This window comes from Sycon ciliatum, chromosome 4 (assembly GCF_964019385.1).
Source record: "Sycon ciliatum chromosome 4, ocSycCili1.1, whole genome shotgun sequence".
NCBI classification, from domain to species: domain Eukaryota; kingdom Metazoa; phylum Porifera; class Calcarea; order Leucosolenida; family Sycettidae; genus Sycon; species Sycon ciliatum.
The window spans coordinates 22992188-23007525 of NC_088646.1; the positions used below are offsets into that span (position 1 = coordinate 22992188).

Below are 15338 nucleotides of genomic sequence, written 5' to 3' on the forward strand. Positions count from 1 at the left end.
CAAAACATCTGCAGGTTTGAGAATCACACATACAATCTACATGTACTTACCGGTTTCTTGACAGTAGAGAGTGCCGCCAGCTGCTCTTCTGTCAGTGGCGTGAGCTTCCATTCGTCGGCGGCCGCTTGGTCGGCTGCCGACTTTCGCATCTCCTTCAGCAGGACTGAGTTTGGCAAGTAACCACTCGGTGCGACTGGGTAAGGTGGTTCAAACGTGGTCAATGGTGGGAAGAACTTGGTAGCACTGGCCAGAGCACTTGCCGAGGGTTGTTCTGAGAACGGCGAGCAGAGAAAGACAGGCGGGATCATAGGTTGGCTTATAGGCTGGCTGACAGGCTAGCTTATACGCAGGATCAGCGGCTGGCTTTCTAGCAGGCTCACATGCTAGTTTACAGGTAGGGTCACAGACTGCAAGGTGCCTTATAGGTGACAGTCTTAACTACAGTATGGTACAGGAATGAAACAGCAAAATCCAGTAAAAACCAAAGATCATACCTGGTAATTCAGTCGAGAAGAACTTCTTTGAAGAGCCATCAAAGTCAAACGTGTCCACCGACGATATCTATCAATAGGAGAAGCAGCCCAAAGAAAAGTAACCATGTTCGCTTTCAACACATTGAGGGACGTAGGCATACAGTGAAACTTGAATATACCTCAATGGGATACAACAATCTAATATACCTCAATGGGACACAACAATCTAATATACCTCAATGGGACACAACAATCTAATATACCTCAATGGGACACAACAATCTAATATACCTCAATGGGACACAACAATCTAATATACCTCAATGGGACACAACAATCTAATATACCTCAATGGGACACAACAATCTAATATACCTCAATGGGACACAACAATCTAATATACCTCAATGGGACACAACAATCTAATATACCTCAATGGGACACAACAATCTAATATACCTCAATGGGACACAACAATCTGTACTATATAACAGAGGCATTGTACGTCCAAAGTCAAATGATGGGTATAACACAATTCAGTTTCATCGAAAACAGTACTTTATAGCCCATAGTATGATATATCCTGGGTTCTTCATAAGTTAGTGCAGATTTCACTGTAATTGAGTCCAGACAGGATACTGTCCCATCCAGACCTTGCTAGTACTGGAATAGCCGTGTTAGAAAGGAAACATGACTGCATAACGCTGCTGGACAGTATGCAAACACTGCTCCGGTCCTGAACAACGTGGTGCACATTCATCACAAAGTACAGACCATGGATCCTTTTGCCCCAGCCTTCATTTTCCATTCATTGCATGGTGTAAATAACACAGAGAGAAACAAGCGGTGGGAACATACCACTGCGTTCGGCCGAGAGAATACGTTATTGGTTTGGTTGTAGTAAGCCTTCCATGCCGCCTTCTTCTGCTTTGCAGTCAGCTTTATTCTTTCCTATGATCAAACACAAACAGCAGAGAGAGAAGACGGCAAAGATAGTGAGAGCAGACGACACACCTTGTCACGCATGTTTGTTATGACAAAGCACCCGCAAAACATGTAGCCGCAGGTACTACTGGTAGACATGATCACAAAGACTAGTTTACCAGGGCTCTTCATCTGCTTGCAATAGAGCGACAAGGCATGCCTTCATAGAGACAATGGGTGTACAAAATACCCGGTGAGGGCGAGTTAGCTTGCCCATCACAACCTTCACAAGTATTCATCGCTTACTCGCTCATAGACAAATGTCCCATCCCGTAACTGCTCCAGCTCAAGGTCACGCTCGTACAGCTCTGCCTCCATCTGCTCAGGACAAATAATACACGGAAAACAGATACCAGTATCAGCTATAATACCAGTGCAGGAGGCACCACAAAAATTCACGGTTCATGTGACACTTATAGTGAGTTTTCCGCATCGGCAGGAATGCCACCACCCTCAAGGATCAAGGCGCAGATGCAGCTCCTAAAGCGATGGGAGGTGAGTTGATCAGCCCCATTACCAAAGTGGACAAAAGAAAAAGACCAGAAATCTCATTCGCTGCATCCTAGCACCACAGGTCAGTAGATCAGATTCTAACAAGGCTGGACGACATCTGATGGGAACAAAAAGTATGGTGTATTGCATCGCGAGTCTTTTCTTCTCCGAAATCCCAGGGAGTTCGCGCACACAAATCCCAGTTAGAGAGTCCACTCGAGAAGTCTGTACGTAACTCCCATGCAGGTTCACATGCCTATGCACTTGAAATACATGACAGAACCGTAATACGTTGCAGTCGAGTGTGCGCAATGGACAGCTGCTATGAGCCACGTAAACCACTGCAAAGCATTTCACTGACTGGAAGCCGATGCATGGAAGCAACTCTGTTCGCACTGCTGTAGGATGCATTCCCATTTCCATTACCTGTCGCTTCAGCAGCTGCTCTTCTCTCCACTCTTCGGTGTCCTCCTGCGATGCGGTCTCATCGTTAACATCTCCAGGGGTGTATCTACAGGTGGGTCGGAAAGCAACAGCAACAATGACAGTGACACCGACGGTGAACAAACTGATCTAGTACTGTTCGGCATCCACTTGCCTCAGCTTGAACGGATCAGCCCAGTGAAAACAAATACTAGTACACGTAGAGCAGGAGAACTTGTCACAGCTTCTGCTGAGTAACAGTGGCGAGGCTTTCTGCACCTAACACAAAACGGCAGGTCTTCTCTGACCGTGTTGCCACACAGCATACCGGTAAACATGTACGAGTACATGTAGCACTGTAGTCGTGGTACTAGTATTATAACAACACAATGAGCAATATCACAGCAGCTGCGGAGGACAATACCGCCTACTTGAACTTACACACAAACAATACCTGGTGTATGTCTGCCAACCGATGATGGTTGTACATGTAGTCAGGAGCACTGTTTTCAAGGCAATGCGTCCTCCGCCTTGTACCATGCTGTCAACCGATCACAAACAATACATCTACCAACCACTAGCAAGACTATACTTGTCAGTCATATCATAATTGCAGCAGCCAGGTGAAGCCTCAACGGCGCAGCAACAATGTCTTACCGCTGCGCTGACGATGCTATGCCAACAAGACGACGGCGATCGCACTCCTCCATGCTGCCGACCGACGGGGCCATGGGCCGTGCATACTCCACACCACTGACGGCCATGCTCACGGCCAGTGTCATCTTCAGCATCTCCTGTGGCAAGTCTGCAGTCGGTAAGCACAGGACAAGCAGAGAACAGTATTGAAATGCAGGATGCAACGGACAAGACTCACATACAAGAGTAGCAGATTTTATCTGGGTAGAAGATGCATGTGCACGCATGCAAAGTGTTTACGGTGTTTTGATTGCATAGCTCTTTCCTACACACCCACTATTCCTACAATATGAATACATGGTATATAAATAGAAGCCTTGCTTGATAGGTTTAACATGTTTTCGACTTCAACAGCATGTTACAAGGCGAGGACGCTCAGTGCTCCTGACTACAATCATAACCCGGTTGGCAGAGTCCCGGTCTTGCCAGGGGGTTTTCCCCATACGGTTCAAATGGTGGCAAGACCGGGACTCTGCAAACCGGGTTATGATTGTAGTCAGGAGCACTGAGCGTCCTCGCCTTGTAGCATGCTGTCGACGTCGAAAACAATATGAATACATGCGGTATCCTGCTCCATATTAGGATACTGCACTACCGTACACTCTTTCTCACGGCCATGCTGCTTGCAATCTTGCAATTCTAGTCTTCACTCGATGTTTGTCTCCGTTTCCGGACACTTGGAAATAGTCGTGAATTGAACGAGTCATGTAGTTTGTGAGTCCGTAAGATCGCAACAAGATGATACAGCTGTACTTATTTGCCCAGTACACAAGCTACTCCCCTGCATACACAACTGTACAACACTATAATTCATGCTGATCAGATCAAAGTGCCATGAATCACGATCACCAAATTCATCATACTGTCGTGGACATGGAAATCCGGTCGCACGCCTAGCGGCCCCAGGGCGATGGCCATGCAGCCATGGAGCGATACACTACATGCAGTCATGCGCTGCAGCGCGCTGGTCGCATCGGATCAACATGACTGTGCACTGCACGCAGCGTTCTGAACGCGCTGAGGGCGCCGGCCCCGGTCAATCGACTGGATTTCCACGTCCACGACAGTACTTACAAGTAGAACTGCCGATCTTGTAGAGATGACCTTGAATGCCAACTACAAGGTCACCCTGGTAGCTACAGAATGCCAGCGATTCAGGCACGGCATTCAGATGGATAGCTCTGCACGGGTACAAGAGCAGCATAGCAATATGGACAGGAAAATGCTGACGAACTACTAGACCACGTACATGCAAACTCATTCTGTGAATTATATCTTAAGGCAGAGAATGACATGCAGCCCCAAGTACGCGTACAGACATATACCAGCCCAATTTCGTCAGGCAAAAAAGGCACCAGGAACTGGCAGACATGCACAACAACCTGTCAGCATTCGACAATAGAGCAGCAGTGCTCTCACCTGACTAGTTCATTGCCAGCTGTCCAGACGCGAACATCTCCACCAGTACTGGCCGTAGCCACCAGCCCAAGACTGTCCAGAGCGCTGATGCTGATGATACCATCGGCATGGTCCACATCCGGAGAATGGTCATAGCGCTCTGAGACATTACAAATATAACAGTCAAACTGGTCAATTCAAACCATAGTATTTAGCTTACAGAACTTTCCCTTCGATCAGCATCAATCAATGCAGGGATTATGTCACAGCATCAATCAATGTCGGGATCATGTCACAACTCCCCGCTAAGAGCTCACTGACTCGAACACCACCCCTCCCCACATATCGTTTTATGCACAAACACGAAGCATCAAAAGCAGCAGCAGCAGCAACAACAACGACAACAAACAGACACTTGCAGACATGGATGCGCACGCACACACGCAAGCACACACACACGCACACACACACACACACACACACACACACACACACACACACACACACACACAACGCTATTGTTACGGATTTCGTCTCGTATTGATTTACGCATGTTGTTGTATTTGGTTCTTGTCTGGTGGAGTCCAGTGTCTGATGTCATATATGGTCTAGGTGTACGCGCGAGTATGGTGTGATGTGTGACGTTTATGGTATGTGGTGCATGCAAGAGTACGCGTTGTCAGAGTGTGAGGATGTGCTTCCGTCTGTGTGAGAGTGACTGTCAAGTGAATGCTGTACATGCGCAGTGCTAGTTTGGTCTGGGAATGAGAGTCGTGTGTGATTCGTCCGTGGTCTGGTTGTCTTGGTCTTGGTCATGCGTTCTGTACGTATTAGTCCCTGATTGGTTGTCCCGATTTGTCGTCGCAATATTACTGCTTGTTCTTGTTGTTTTCTTGGAGTCTTTTCCCGGGAGTCTTTCCCGTCGTCGTTTTCTGTCTAGTCTTTTCGTCTTTCTCCTCCTGTGCCCTCGCCGTTTATTATTGAGAAGTGAATACTAGTATGGAAGCTAACTGAATGGTGCGTTGTTGAGTGACCGGGGCCAGGAGGAGAAGCCTACTTCACTATGACTGTACACACAACGACAACACTTACTGTCAGACATCAAGTCAAACATCGTCAGAGAGTAGTCGCTTGTGCGATCATTGTTACACACAACACAGAGGCATAGCTGACAAATAGCTAAATGCGCCGGAGGATGCACAAGAGGGATGCGCTGCAGCAGGCTTAGCAAATCTTGGCAATAGGGAAATACTCGCCAGATGCAGACAGATCGATCTGTACAAACAGAGTTGAACAATGCCAGTCAAGAAAGTCTGCCAGGAAAAGCGTCAAGAAACACGTCAATGAGCATATGGCTAGGGATTGCACCTGGATGAACGCAGCCATGCCCTCAAACTGACTCAAAACTAAATTGGCTCGCTGTAAAAAGCAACAGGCAGCCGTGGTAGCTGCATTGCAGTACAAGTAGAGGTATGCACTGTCCTACCTTCACGTGACCCTGACGCAAGGCGGTCCAGCTTCGGAGAGCAAGCGAAGTGATGAACCGCAGCCGAGTGACCCTGAGAAAGCAAGAAGAAAGCATCCAATACATGCACTGGAGTTGCTGCATGCACATGCACTGGAATCGATGCATGCACATGCACTGGAGTTGATGCCTTTCCTTTGATGAACCTTCCTAGCTGAGAGAGATCAGTCGTTCCCGCATCGTCTTCTTGCCCACCATTATTTTCAGTTCTTCATCCTGTTCCTGCTTCCTGTTTTGCTATTAAACCGTAATCATGCTGTAGTTTATTTGGTAGTGTGGTGTGGAGTCTGAACTTGGGCTGCGAACGTCCTAGAACATGTGGTGTTTTAGGAGCACCAGGCATCTAACTTCCCCAAAAATTGCGTGTGGTATTCAACTGTATTCTGCTAAGCGCAAAACTGCCCTGTCCACCACACACCCGAGACAACACCATAGCAAGAGAAAATGGGCACACGGCGTGCAGAAAGGATGGAGGGCAGCAGGCAGCGTGCACCGTGATTTCGACCGCTCAGTGATGAATCTACAAGTGGGTACAGTTTGGCTATGCTACTTCAAAAGAACAACATGCATCAGCGAGAAAATGCAGTAACTAGTTTTAACGATATCCATACATCTTCACAACACTCTCCAAACGGTCTCTGGGCTACACCAATCACTAAAAGAAAAAGATATATTAAAATTATTCGAATTTTCGGGCAAGGCCCATCTTCAGGGATGATTTTAATATCTCTTTTTCTTTTAGTGATTGGTGTAGCCCAGAGACCGTTTGGAGAGTGTTGTGAAGATGTATGGATATAGTGGATGGCTACAGTGGAGTCTTCGCATTTTGAGTAGTGTTGAAACGATCTCACCGGATACTCGTTAGCTCGCTCGCCAGAAACTCGGCTCGTTTGTGCGGCCAGCTCGTTTGCACTAACGACCACCGTACACCGTACTCCGTACACATGGCAGTACATGTCGACCGGGGAGTCGTAAAAATATTTTACGACTCCCTGGTCGATCGAGAGTCCAGTCCCGCGCAAAGTGAAAATCACTCGCAGTTACAGGTGACTGTATGCCTGCACGACACTTGAGTTGTTTCAGTTGTCGTTGCAGCTTTGGTAGACTCTACTGATGTCTTGTTCCGCATCTGCTGACCTGTCGCAGGATATTGTTCAGTCACCTCTCCATTCGAGTGAAAGTTACGCTCAGTCGTTTGGAAGTTTTCTCCCGCGATGCAGCGAAGACCAGGGCTACTTGCAATCTTTGCAAAACGGTCTATTATTACAAAGGCTAATCCACGACGGCGCTGAAAAGACATCTCGACACCAAACAGCAGTCCGAAGTGAAGCAGCAGCAAACCCTTTGAACCAGCTGAAAAAAAATCGAACTTAGAAAAAAAATAATTCAAAAAAATAATCATATTTGCCACATCAATGAAACTCGTTAGATCGCTCGATAGCTTGCTCGTAATTTTTTTAAAAAAAATCGAACTTAGAAAAAAAATAATTCAAAAAAATAATCATATTTGCCACATCAATGAAACTCGTTAGATCGCTCGATAGCTTGCTCGTAATTTTTTTAAGATCGCTCGTTTGTTATAGATACGCTCGTTTCAACACTAATTTTGAGAAATAGTTTTAACGATGTGCGGCATAATTGACTAACCTTCACGCTGAATGCTACCCGCGTCTTCTTCCGCTGATCAATCACGAGCAGCTTGCCCTGGTTGTTGCCAGCGAGTAAGAGCGTGTTCTCCATACTGCCTCGATGGCCAGCGTGGCCGGCATCCAGAGCAACAGAAAACCAGCGGTCGTTGGCCGTCGCCTCCAGCACAGCTTCCTGTTAACACGACAAGAGATTAAATACATGTCACAACTCGTTAGGGCCAGTCAGATTGACCTTTCCACAACCATGGGTGTAAGTTGATCAGACTCGCCCGAGCGGCCGATAGCCCATTAGCTGCAATCTGTGTTAATGTTGGGCATTAGCTGCTGGGTCTGTTTTTGATATGGGATAGTTGCCAAGATACATTCATCAATACCTACAGTGAGGAAGTCTTCTCCACCATTATTGAAGCTCAAAGGAGTTGGAAGCAGCTTTCTGAGACAAACTGACATACAGTCAGACCTCGCATAACCGCGCACATCCGTTTTCAACAAAAATATCCGGATAGGCGAGAGAACCGGATAATCGAACACACATATGTGTGTATGCATGGCATGTGCGGTAAATCGATAATCAACGATTTTCTTCCAGATGGCGAGGGATCCGGATAAGCGAGTTCTGACTGTACCAGCCAGCATGAGAGGAGGCAAGAAACATACCAAAACGTAATGCTAATTGAAGAGATTGTACAGCCCTCCTCTCGCCCGACTTCTTCTGCTAGTAATGTATATTCAACGACTACATGCCTACTAGTACACGTATCCTGTGGTGAAAAGTTGATCTGCATTGTATGATGTGCATTTATTCTATGTCGCCACCATCACTTGCCTTGTCCATGACAAACTCATAGAGACACAGCGCGGTGATGCCAGCTTCAGATCGACAAAGAGAAAGGGAGAGGAAGAGAGAGAAGAACGCATTACTTGCTTCAAGATATGATACAGCACCAAGATGAGCAGTTGAGGTAACTGCCGAAACTTCACTTGCCTTCGATGTCCAAAGACAAACTTACTAGTAGTTAGTAAGTAGTGTACTATAGCCTGGGTTCAAAATATGCCGAGTCAAGCCAAGAACATGCATGGTATGAACTAATGTTAATACCATGCCCCTCCCCCCCCCCCCCCCTCTCCATTTACTGAATAAGGTAGCACACATCATAATACATAGCCGTTAGTTGATTCATAGCAACAGTGTGTGATCCTGTGTGAAAGGGCTGAAAATGAGAATTCTGAGCCTAAACTCTTCACACACACATTCCACAGTAGCAACACTTTGAAAGGACTAGGAGCAGCCGGGAGTTACTTACAGATCTCGTCGCTTGGCCAGGGTAGCAGTTTCTTTGCAGGACAGTTTTCAGAAGTGTCGAATCGCTCCACTGTTCCACCACCAGTTAGTACATACAATCTCTCTGTCCAAAAGGAAACGACAACAACAGGGTAGGGAAGTTCCAAAATGCTGAATGCTTCACTACATAAAATTTCCGGCTTGCTTCTCCTTGGATTGCTGTTGTGTGACCGGCGATTGACCGCCAATGACCGGATATGTTCTTCAGAAACCTTCTTCATTTTCTTATCACCCAAACACTTGCCGAACTCTGATTGGCCGAGGGCAGTTGACCAATTATTTCTGGTGTAAAGTTCAGAGCCAGAATAGGCTATAAAAGTAATCATTCCAGGAGGGGATGGTGGTCGGGGTTTGGAATGGCTAGACTTTTAGGTAAAGTCCAGCACACCATGAGAATCTGACCATCCATGATGAACTCCGCATACAGATTAGTGTGATGGCAGCATGTCCTGCAGTTTACCTTGCTGAGCTTCGTACACCGACGCCACTATGGTGGTCTCCGGGGCCAGTAGGGCCGCTGTCAGAATGTCGCCACTCTCCGGAGAAACGAGTCGAACAGCCGAGTCAGCACTGTGCAGTACAAGTCGAATTGGTACCTAGCACACAGGCACAGGCACAGGCACACACACACACACACACACACACACACACACACACACACACACACACACACATCACACACACACACATCACACACACACACACACACACACATCACATTGCAGCGGACCGGACCAGAGCAAGAGCTTCAGTACACCCCACAGCAAGATAGAACTCAGCAAACTCCTTACATACTTTCCTCTGCTTCTTGCAGACATGGGCTACTTCCACTCACAAACCACCATGCAGTGGGGATCTGGGCCACTGCCTATTTATTGCAACGCACAGTGAGGACACTGGCCAATATGAAAGTGTGCGTGTTAGTCAACCACAGCGGACAAGACAAAGGAATAGGGATATGAAGGCATAGAGACAAGCAGGGTAATCTCCCAGTAGTAACATGATATGTAAGGAATTATGGCCTCTCGACATACAGCATGGCATTAAAGCTTACCTCGGGGTTCTGCGTAAGATACATGTCATCCGTGTTGACACTGCACACAGACAAGCAAAAGCAGAACGCTCGCATGACTTAGAATGCTTGTGTGGCACATGCTCACTTCCTATGTCGCCTTTTTCAATGTTTGCTATGTCGTCCCTGGCCACAGAATTCCGACAGTTCACACACAGCTCACCATGCATGGGACACATCTCTTGGTAGCCTTTCACAGACAGACGTTACTGCAACCTTGGTGGAGCGATTCGACACTTCTGAAAACTGTCCTGCAAAGAAACATGGCTACGCAAGGAGAAATGATGGACGCAAGTAGTGAGGAGAAGGATACACCTGAGGCGGAGGAGAAAGAAGATCCCTACCTGGGCGAATTCTCAAAGCGTGCTGAACTCCCCAAGAAATTATTGCTGGAACAAGTAGCTAATTTGTGGATCCAGAAGACAAAGCGTGGCACATCTTCTGCTATTGACAGAGACAAAGTGTTTAAAAACGGATTGTTGCTGGAACTTATGTACTTGCAACAGACAGAATAATTTTCAGATGAGATTCTGCACTCGCTGCTGGAAAATTTTCCGGGGAAGGACGTACCTTTTCTCCTAAAGCTTTGCGCGGCTGGCTCCAACGATTGGAGGATGCACGAGTCAAACTGCAGAAGTCCAAGACACGCAGCCCGGAGGCTTTCTTGGATTTATTAAGTGCGCCCTTCAGTTTAAAGTCAGGCTTCACCAGCGCGGATGAAGGTGATGTTTCTTCACCGCCACCCTCATCACCATCGGCACAGCCACTGAGACCAGTCTTTGTAGCTGTAAGCAGCTCATCAGCTCCGAGCCAGCGCAGTGACCTGGCTGACTCTGCAGTGAGTGTCACCCTTGCTGCAGAAGTAGGAGAGCTGTCGAAAAGATAGAAAAGAAAGGTCACCAGCTTGAATGGTACAGGGCAAACCTCCGCAACACATGCAAAGCATTGCGATGCCAAAGTGAGAAGCCTGATGAGGCGGAATAGCAAGCAGATACTGATGTGCAGGGGAGCAAGGAGTAGTATCAAAAACCTCTGAATAACCACCATCAACGGGAGAACCAGCTTAAGACGAAGCAGGAAACCATGAAAGGTGCTGTGGATGGGCTGCAGGAGGAGGCAGCGCGCGTTGCGCAGTTGTTTGTTTTCTGCAGAACCCGAGAATGTTGCCCTGCGGTTGCAAGTTGATGATTTCTCAGCAGAGTCATGCAGCGGTGAAGTAATTCCTACAATATCTGACAGCAAGTACTTGCCAGAGGTACACCAGTGCTGCTTGGAGGTACTGGCATGCAATGTTGGTATCTTTAATGTACGGAAGGTCATACAACGCCTGCTGGCTCTAGTGGGCAAGAAAGCGTATCGTCTGCCATCGCATGGATTGAACTCACAAATGCACGTGGAGCTGAAAGGCTTGGCCAGCCTTCAGCTTGCCGATGAACTAGCTGAAGAGGAAGATATGACTCTGCATAGCGACGGTACAAGCAAGCACGGCAACAAATACAGAGCCCACCAGATCTCCATCAACATACAGCGGGTGTACAGCTCGGGCATGGTGGAGATGCAGCGTGGGACTGCCAGTCACACTCTAGAAGTGCTTAAAACAGTCTTGGATGATGTTTCAAAGATGTCAGCTACAGAAGGCAAGGTTAGTGCTGGCGATCAAATTATCGCGAACATCAAGAATACAATGAGTGACCGGAGTATTGTGCAGAAGACGTTCAATGGTCTGGTGGAAGACTACAGGAAAGAAGTGTTGCCCTGTGTACACAGTGACTGGGATGATCTCTCTGAGGCTCAGCAGAAGGAACTTTCTAGTATGAACATTGTTATATTATGTACTCTTGTTAGATAGGCACTCATGTGTACTGTACATAGTACAAGAGTCTCTGCCTCCCAACCAGCCCTGCGGACAAATCGTTTGACGAAGTTTGTGCTCTGCTAAGGGATTACTACAAAGTTCGTCGATCTGCAACTACTGCATCATATCAAATTCCGATCGTGTGTTCAAGATCAGGCGGGCGAGAGGATCGTCGATATGGCTACTGTACAGGCTACAATAGAACCATTTACGGGCGGTGATTTTTCATTTTCTTCTGTGGCCTCCACTACATTGTTGGGCTGGCGGACCAAGCAGGCACAATTTTGAAGAAACGGGAAGGAATACACTTTGATAAGACAAAGGTGGGAGCTGCACAGCTACCGGGTGTCTGGGAGATCTCCCACGGCTCCACCAACCGCCTCATCTATAGTGCCACAAAAAGCCGTCGAGGAGCATGGAGTCGAGGCTGCCGGATGCATTGCCGATATCCGAGCATTTCTGCGTGGTACAGGCATCAAAGCTCCACTCTGTGAGTACCGTGGAAATCGGAATTATGTGAGCCAGAGCACGCTAAAATATGACCACAGACCAAAAATTCGATTTTCAGTTTTTTGTTCAAAAATGATCAAACACACCTGATGTTCACTGTCTGAAAGTTTTGGATTGATCGGACATGTCTAAGTGTTGCTACAATGGGATTATATGCAGCACTGTTGAAATGGTGAAATTCTATGTACAGCAATGGGATTGTCATTTTTGCACACAGTTGATATGTCCCTTGGTTCATCCTTTCCAGGTCAGTTCCTCTGTCCAGGGTCTTAACTTATAGCATGAGCTGACAGGTACTCGGCCACATCCAAAATTTCTATAGGCAGCTGAGCTGGGTGTCCGAAATACCTCGTTTGGATCACCACTGGAGAACCGCCAGCGAAAACACGGTCAACGTCTGTAGATGGCCGAAGAAGTTGGCACTCCACGTCCTCTCCATCACACTCCACTTGTACTTTCAGATATACAGTATACACTGCTGCATACAGTCTTCCTCAACATACTCGACGTCGCACTCATATTCCCCACACCAAAGCCCATCTGCACACGGTTTTCTCCGCTCGCCAGAGAGTACTGTTTTCGCTGTCTACAGTACTGCTCGTGCTAGCGATGTTCCACATAAGGGTACTCAAATTATCGACTTGAGCAAGTTGAGGGAGCAGCAGAGTCCATTGATTGTTTTTGCACTTGCAACCAATACTGGCATTGCCCCGGATATGTGCAGCGATGTCCATTCTGGCCAAAACATCGGCCGACTCACCTCCCAAGTCAGTGTCGATGCCAATCGCTTGCCAGGGTGTCATCAGAGTAGAATTCTTCGTCACTGCAGATCGTGGGACTACCAGCATCAATTATTTTACGCTCGATGAAAGTGTCGCCCTCAAATGACTCGTCGCGGTAGCCATCATCGTCTTCCTTCTGTTTCCTACCCGAATCCTTAAAATATTTTATCCTGCGCATGGAGTGCGATGATGTCGTCTTCTTCTGCTCCACAGTACATTACTACTACTAGGCTATTCCGTCGATACATCGATGACGATCAGTTTTAGGCAACTCAGCGCAACATGGAATACAAACTCTAACAAATAAACTTACTTGCAACAAAGAAATGCATTCGGAACAGTCCATGATCCAGTCGACCGAGGAGAAGAACAACAGCGACTCGCGTTGCACTGCACTTCGTATTTTTTTGCCGCGGAATTCAAATCGCGATTATCTCGACTTTTTCAAAAAAAGCTGTGGTCATGTTTTAGCGCGCTCTGGCTCATGTCCTGTTTTTTAATGGAGCTGGCGTTGCATTTCTGCAGGAACTAATTCAACGGTTTCTGTCTGATGTCCACGGGGACACGAATCGCCTGTTCAAGGCAGTCCAAGCCGGACTGTCTGCCCCGGAGCTGGTAGCGGCCTGCCGTGCCCTTGGCTTGCTTTGCAAGCTCGTTATCGCTCCCCTGTGGGTAGCTCTGGAGGACAAGGCCAAGACGATATTCGACATGAGCGCTATTTACAAAGAGCTGGTGGCCGAGATGGAGGAAGGCGCTGTACTGCCCTTTTCCAGAGCAGCAATTGTCTTCTTCTCTTCGCTGATTTTGCCATTTACTCATCGCGACTGCTCAGTGACCACCCTCCGCGTGGTTGTTTTCATCAAGCTTCCAATCAGCTACTTGCGCAAACAGCATCTGTCCGAAACGCTAACGCCATTTCAGAAATTGATTTTGGTAAGCTCGACAGACACCTCCAAGAAAAGCCAAACTTTGACACGGTTGCTCTTGAAGGCCTACTGGGGGGGGGGGGGGGGGTAATCGAACGGCACAATTGCTACGGGATAAATCCTCCGATGAGAGAGATACAATAGCTGCAGCCAGACGAGCAGCACCTAAGTTCCGTGAGGATTTTAAGGCTCGCTAGCAGGCGATTCAGGACTACCGCATGGAGCAAGCAAGAACAACAGCAAAAGAAGAAAGAGACGCTCACAGCAGAGATCACGGGTGTAGACGGACTCTGGATGTCAAAGGAGGTAGCGCAGGAGCAGCTGTCCAAACTGCCGCGAGTCGCGGACAAGCGCCTTGCTCTTAAATCGCAGCTGCACTTCCGCAAGTTGGTTTTGTTGCGGAACGCTTCAGAGTCCAAGTTTTCACTTTCGTCTGGTGGAAACCAGTTACCAGTAGAGTAACTGCTTGCCAACTTGGAATCCCTATAGGAATCCCTATTCCAAGTGGCACGAATGTGTGCATGTGTGTCGTGCGCGGGAATTCCGCTGTCATTTTGCGTACATGCTAGCTGGTGTGTGCTTACCCTCCACGTTGTGACGTTCACATGTTGCTGCGGAGTTCACCCTTGGTGAGTGGCTGAAGGCGTGAAAGTGCTCTGTTATTTTATGTGTTTTATATGTTGGTGCTACATGTACCTTGCAATAAAGAAACTCTACAATGTTAGGTACATACCTGTACACATGGCCATGGGGACCAGTGCTATGTGTGTAATACTACTAGCGGCATTTTTTTAATATTTTGCCTACCCGTAATGTCGCGTATAAAAGCAGGTATTTACGGCCGTATAAGCTGGGGTTCAAACCGTGCTTTTCTTCAAGTTAAGCTTTTATTCAAAACATGCTTCTACGTCAACATAATCAGTCTACACTGTGCAATACATACTGCCACGCATGTACCGTGCAAGTACTTGCACGTGTATTTTGCAGAGAGCGGCTTCTATTCAAATCGTGCTTCTGTGTCACGGCGTGCTTCCCAAAATCCGCTTCTATTCGAGTCATGCTTCTATGCAGGTCATGCTTTCATACGCGACACTACCGTACTTTGTTCCTAACCAACACATAGATGAGTGCCAGAAGAATGTGTTTTATAGCCGTTACCACCCGCAGTTGCCTGCTGGTATTCTGTTTGTCACTATCAGTTCATTTCATAG

At 47.4% G+C, this 15338-nt stretch overlaps 1 protein-coding gene across 1 annotated transcript in view; it reads right to left on the reverse strand.

Annotated features, from left to right (window-relative positions):
- The window catches only part of LOC135815088 (uncharacterized), a 39708-nt gene that overhangs the window by 14115 nt on the left and 10255 nt on the right, over positions 1–15338 (reverse strand). Inside the window, exons 11-25 of the mRNA XM_065328328.1 lie at positions 10037–10076; positions 9443–9578; positions 8945–9046; positions 8467–8510; positions 7639–7812; positions 5953–6025; positions 5559–5741; positions 4488–4626; positions 4143–4249; positions 3030–3177; positions 2376–2460; positions 1704–1775; positions 1332–1424; positions 495–561; positions 51–271 (exon numbers count right to left, since the gene is read on the reverse strand). Coding sequence (XP_065184400.1) covers positions 51–271; positions 495–561; positions 1332–1424; positions 1704–1775; positions 2376–2460; positions 3030–3177; positions 4143–4249; positions 4488–4626; positions 5559–5741; positions 5953–6025; positions 7639–7812; positions 8467–8510; positions 8945–9046; positions 9443–9578; positions 10037–10076 — 1684 coding nt within the window. The remainder of the gene's footprint in view (positions 1–50; positions 272–494; positions 562–1331; positions 1425–1703; positions 1776–2375; positions 2461–3029; positions 3178–4142; positions 4250–4487; positions 4627–5558; positions 5742–5952; positions 6026–7638; positions 7813–8466; positions 8511–8944; positions 9047–9442; positions 9579–10036; positions 10077–15338) is intronic.